Here is a 6,000-nt window from a genome sequence, read left to right as displayed (position 1 = left end):
TGTTGTAGTAGTCCCTGGTGGGTAAGGTGCCAGTTTCCTAGTGCCCTTGTTGCTGGTTGGAAGTGTCCAGTCTTCTTAGAGTGAACTTCGGCATTTCATCTCTTCTCTCGATGCCACTATGCATCCATGGCTTAGAGCTTCAGGTGTTATTTTATCACTGTGATTATTATTATTTGACCATGCTGGTCATTTATGAACATTTGAACAACATTTGAACACCATGTTCTGTTATAATCTCCACCCGGCACAGCCAGAAGAGGACTGGCCACCCCTCATAGCCTGGTTCCTCTCTAGGTTTCTTCCTAGGTTTTGGCCTTTCTAGGGAGTTTTTCCTAGCCACCGTGCTTCTTCACCTGCATTGCTTGCTGTTTGGGGTTTTAGGCTGGATTTCTGTACAGCACTTTGAGATATAAAAAACACTTCCTCTCCCCTTCTCCTCACTTTTCACTGGCTGGCGGCTAAATCTCCTGTGAGCACTGGGGGGCAGTGGAGGAGAGAAGCAACCTTGTCTGGTAGAGCTAGGGGGAGGGGGACGGATAAAGCAGGGGACTCCTCTCAGGAAGCATTTGCTGGCTGTTAAGTATACAGAGGGAGGGAGCATGCCATGGCTTAATGAGGGGGAGAGGTGCAAGCAATGAATTTGGCAAGGGAGGAAAAGGGAGGGAGAGAGACAGGGGGGCAGGGAGAGAGCATTTCACATGGACCTGAGCATGACTGGGGAGAATGCATTGTGCATAAGGAAGCACAGGACTGGCTCAATTTAAAGTGTGACAGCATGTGTCTCTCAATATGTTTTCCTGTTTTAAGAAACCTAGTTTACATCTGTAATTAAATCCTAATCGTTTATAGATTTTGTATATTCTGCAGCTGCAAGTGAATTAATCATTTGTTGTGTAATACTATTTGTGTTACTACAGTAGCTCTGTTGTTATGGAGACCTCAGCAGTGCTAGGCTAATTGTCAGTCTGTCCTGCAGCTCAGTCTCTGCTCCACAGCCAGAAACATAAACATCCTCTCCCCCATCTCTCTCTCTTTCTCCCCCATCTCTCTCTCTCTTTCTCCCCTATCTCTCTCTTTCACTCTTTGTTTTTTCTCCATTACGGGCCTGCTACACTATAGCCATCGGGCATCCGGCATTGCCGTCAGCCATCAGCCATTGAGGGAATGCTTCCTTTGAAATCAATGAAAGCTGCTTTACTGCCCTTGTTGCGCTCGCGTTGCGTCACGTCCAATTGCAGCATCCAAGCTCAATAATCGCTGAGGTTAAATTCTCGATGGCTGACGATTGCACGTTCATTCTATCTTGTGTATTGAAATAATGAGACATAACGTTTATTTTGGTTGCATATGGCCTCCACTAGACACCACTGGTTATTTTACAAAGATTTATGAAATCAAGAAGCTACTATCTAACACAAACTGCAGCTAGCTAGCTACATTGACTATTTTCACAATGTAAAGAAAATCAACTTGTGTAATTAGAGGATCAATTAGTATAACCACAAGCAACAATTGAATTAGTACTTGCGAAAAACTGGACCAAAGCTATTGATTATACTGTACTTTTGCATGATCGATGAATATGTTACATTTCAGTAGGGAAGAATAGAATAAAGACACTCTTCCACTCTGCTCCTCCGCTCTCAAAACCACTCACTCTGTGAAGCAGATAGAACATCACATTGACATGACCCTGATAGCAACGCAAAGCGTGTAGTGGAGCGGTCATCCTTTACTCTGGCTCCCACCCACCCCCTCATGTAAAATGAATCACCAGCCTCCATGCACACACACACATTTCTCTTTCTCTCCCCGCCCTCCCTCCCTCCTTTTCTCGCTCCATCTATATACCCCTCTCGCTGGTGGCAGGCTGAGAGTAGCGGTACACACACCTCCCTCCCTCCTCTACTCCCTCTAGGGCCAGATGGCGTCGTGGTGGAAGAAATGGTAGCAGCAGTAGTAGAAGAAATGGTAGCAGCAGTAGTAGAAGAAATGGTAGCAGCAGTAGTAGAAGAAATGGTAGCAGCAGTAGTAGAAGAAATGGTAGTGTAACGGATGTGAAATGGCTAGCTAGTTAGCGGTGGAGCGCGCTAATAGCGTTTCAATCGGTTACGTCACTCGCTTTGAGACCTTGAAGTAGTGGTTCCCCTTGCTCTGCAAGGGCTGCGGCCTTTGTGGAGCGATGGGTAACGATGCTTCGTGGGTGTCAGTTGTTGATGTGTGCAGAGGGTCCCTGGTTCGCGCCCGGGTCGGGGCGAGGGGACGGACTAAAGGTAAACTGTTACAGTAGCAGCAGTAGTACAAGAAATGGTAGCAGAAGTAGTACAAGAAATTGTAGCAGTAGAAGAAGAAATGGTAGCAGCAGAAAAGGTAGTAGTAGTAGAAGAAATGGTAGTAATGGTAGCAGTGGTAGTAGAACGGTAGCAGTAGTAGTACTAGTAGAAAGGTAGTAGTAGTAGTAGTAGTAGTAGAACGGTAGCAGCAGCAGATCAGTAGCGGTAGTAGTAATATTAGTAGTAGTAGCAGCAGCAGAACGGTAGCAGCGGTGGTATTAGTAGTAGCAGCAGAACGGTAGCAGCGGTAGTAGTAGCAGCGGTAGTAGTAGTAGCAGCGGTAGTAGTAGTAGCAGCAGCAGAACGGTAGTGGTGGTAGTAGTAGCAGCAGCAGAACGGTAGTGGTGGTAGTAGTAGCAGCAGCAGAACGGTAGTGGTGGTAGTAGTAGCAGCAGCAGAACGGTAGTGGTGGTAGTAGTAGCAGCAGCAGAACGGTAGTGGTGGTAGTGGTAGCAGCGGTAGTAGTAGTTGTAGCAGCAGAACGGTAGCAGCGGTAGTAGTAGCAGCGGTAGTAGTAGTAGTAGCAGCAGCAGAACAGTAGCAGTGGTAGTAGTAGCAGCAGCAGAACGGTAGTGGTGGTAGTGGTAGCAGCGGTAGTAGTAGTTGTAGCAGCAGAACGGTAGCAGCGGTAATATTAGCGGTAGCAGCGGTAGTAGTAGTAGCAGCAGAACGGTAGCAGCGGTAGTAATAGCAGCAGCAGAACGGTAATAGTAGTAGTAGCAGCAGAACAGTAGCAGTGGTAGTAGTAGCAGCAGCAGAACGGTAGTGGTGGTAGCGGTAGCAGCGGGAGTAGTAGTTGTAGCAGCAGAACGGTAGCAGCGGTCAGTAGTAGCAGCAGCAGAACGGTAGTATTAGCGGTAGCAGCGGTAGTAGTAGCAGCAGCGTTAGTAGTAGCAGCAGCAGAACGGTAGTATTAGCGGTAGCAGCGGTAGTAGTAGCAGCAGCGGTAGTAGTAGCAGCAGCAGAACGGTAGCAGTGGTAGTAGTAGCAGCAGAACGGTAGCAGTGGTCAGTAGTAGCAGCAGCAGAACGGTAGTATTAGCGGTAGCAGCGGTAGTAGTAGCAGCAGCGGTAGTAGTAGCAGCAGCAGAACGGTAGTATTAGCGGTAGCAGCGGTAGTAGTAGCAGCAGCGGTAGTAGTAGCAGCAGCAGAACGGTAGCAGTGGTAGTAGTAGCAGCAGAACGGTAGCAGTGGTAGTAGTAGCAGCAGAATGGTAGTAGTAGCAGCAGAACTGTAGCAGTAGAAAAACGGTGGTAGTGGTAGCAGAGGTAGTAGTAGCAGCAGAACGCTAGTAGTAGCAGCGGTAGCTCCTTCAACTGTTGGGCTGAGTCTAGAGGGGCAGCTGTACACAGCATCGGCCTCCCGACGTCACAATGATTTATTATTATCCCCAGTGGCAGTGAGAGGGAGAGAGAAAGGGAGGGTCAGAGAGAGGGTGGGTGGGTGGGTGGGAGGAAGGGAGGGATAGATAGAGAGAGGCAGAGAGGGAGAGCAGTCATACTGAGCCTGCAGGCAGAGCAAAAACAGTGGGAGGGAGTAGCAGAGAGAAGGCAGAGCACTGTGAAAATAGAGATTTTAAAATACAGTAAACCTACAGAAAAATGTGTATACCAGCTAGGAGGGGAAATACATATATTCTGTAACCAAGATCAGGGGGTGAGTTGGGGAGTGTGTCCTCAACATGGGCTGTCAATTCACTTCAACCTGCTCGTTATTCTGGCAACGAGCAAATCATTAATCTCATTCATCGCCCAGCAGAGTCTACACACTTCAGCGTCACAAGGTAGGCAGGGGAGGGGTGTGTGCTTTCTATGCGTTAACATGCTTACGTTTGAGTGTGAGTGGGTGTGTGAGATTGTGTGTGAGGGAGGGAAAGAGAGAGGCTACTAGTAGGGCCAGGCTGTCAGAGGATGCAAGCTAAATGCCATGTGACTCTGCAGAGAACCTCAGGGATTGGCTGAGAGCAGCTGTGACCGTCATCTCTTTCTCTCTCGCTATGCCTCTCCACCCCCCCTCCCTCTTTACCCCCTCTTTTTCTAATCTTTTCAGAATAGCTTTTTTTTCCCTTCCTCAGCATCCTCAGCTGATTGTGTAGGTTAGTAGCAGCATCCATGGCCTAAGCCCCAGCCCCTGCCTCTCTCGGGCTACCGATCGGCACAGTGCCCAGCCAGCCCCACCTCTCTGCCCAGCCGCGGTGCATGGACCCTGGGCCAGTTGACAGACGACGTGTGGGGGTGTTTGAGGCTGGGTGTTATCCGTGGCACTAGGATCTGTGCTCTAGTTTATCATTTGCAAACCAGGGGCTTCTCTTCCCCTCCTGCTTTCTTTTCAGGCTCCTTGGAGGTAGAGGAATGCAAATCTGCAATCATGATGGAAGGTAAGACACATTTTCATTGATTCTCTATTTATTTATCCGCCTCCTCTACGGTGTGTGTGTGTGTGTGTGTGTGTGTGTGTGTGTGTGTGTGTGTGTGTGTGTGTGTGTGTGTGTGTGTGTGTGTGTGTGTGTGTGTGTGTGTGTGTGTGTGTGTGTGTGTGTGTGTGTGTGTGTGTGTGTGTATGTGTGTGTGTTTGGCAGCTTCAAATGTCATAAGCTGCCCTGCTATTTTGAGTGCATGCATTCCAGTGATCTTGCGTGTCATTCAGTGGGAAGGGCACAGCCACCGTTGAGAACGTCTCTCCCTACCATGCCAACACAATGGCCCAGCGAATTGAACACTGTGTGTTTTTTCTCTCTCCCCCTCTTCCCTTCCCGTCATAAAGATTATTTGGTTTTATTGTGCAGAAGGGCTTATGGGCCAACTGGCTAGCTTGCATAAAATATTTTTGTATTGAGCGACACACACACACACACACACACACACACACACACACACACACACACACACACACACACACACACACACACACACACACACACACACACACACACACACACACACACACACACACACACACGGTAAACACGGTGTGTTCTGCTGTAGCATGTATATGCACGGCCGGTCGCTCGCGTTGCGTTTGAAGGCCATTTTCAACCTTAGGTATAGCTGCGTTAGTTCATGAGTACATGCTGTGGACAAATTGATCTGTCACAGTCACCTTGTGTTGAAAACACACATTACATTCTGGTCATTTTTAAATGCATGTATGGCCCTTTATGTTGATGACATAATCAGTCTGCGGTGATGGAGAGAGACAAGTGTTATTTATGCATTCTGTAAACACAAGATTCATTTTATACATTTATTTTACCTGCTACATTTTCTTCCTTCTCATCTCTATAATCCATTATCTATTTTTAAAATTCATCCTCTATTTGTAACAGTGACTTATCCGTAGAAATATAATCTAGTCTAATAAGCCATTCTGATTCTATGGACTTATCTTATATTTATCTTTCTATTGATTTTGACAATATTACTACTCATCTACCTTTATTTAAGCATGATAATGGCATCATTCAGGCCTAGTTAGCCCAGTGTGTTGGGTAATATGAACACCCAGACCATCAGTACCCTGACGTTCCCCTCTGTAGTAGTACAGGAATATGAACACCCAGACTGTCAGTAACCTGACGTTCCCCTCTGTAGTAGTACAGTAATATGAACACCCAGACCGTCAGTACCCTGACGTTCCCCTCTGTAGTAGTACAGTAATATGAACACCC

The 6,000-nt window shown here is 47.4% G+C and overlaps 1 protein-coding gene across 2 annotated transcripts in view; it reads left to right on the top strand.

The window, feature by feature from the left end:
- The first annotated feature begins 3,819 nt into the window (after positions 1 to 3,819).
- Positions 3,820 to 6,000, top strand: part of sgip1a (SH3GL interacting endocytic adaptor 1a) — a 109,436-nt gene continuing 107,255 nt past the window's right edge. The window contains exons 1-2 of one of the 2 annotated variants that reach the window (XM_071346212.1): positions 3,820 to 4,116; positions 4,666 to 4,710. In XM_071346212.1, coding sequence (XP_071202313.1) covers positions 4,701 to 4,710 — 10 coding nt within the window. In that variant the 5' untranslated portion in view covers positions 3,820 to 4,116; positions 4,666 to 4,700. Of the gene's footprint in view, positions 4,117 to 4,382; positions 4,711 to 6,000 lie in introns of both variants that reach the window. The other variant, XM_071346211.1, reaches the window with a different exon arrangement.

This window comes from Salvelinus alpinus, chromosome 16, assembly GCF_045679555.1.
Source record: "Salvelinus alpinus chromosome 16, SLU_Salpinus.1, whole genome shotgun sequence".
NCBI classification, from domain to species: domain Eukaryota; kingdom Metazoa; phylum Chordata; class Actinopteri; order Salmoniformes; family Salmonidae; genus Salvelinus; species Salvelinus alpinus.
This window is presented reverse-complemented; position numbering and strand designations above follow the sequence as displayed.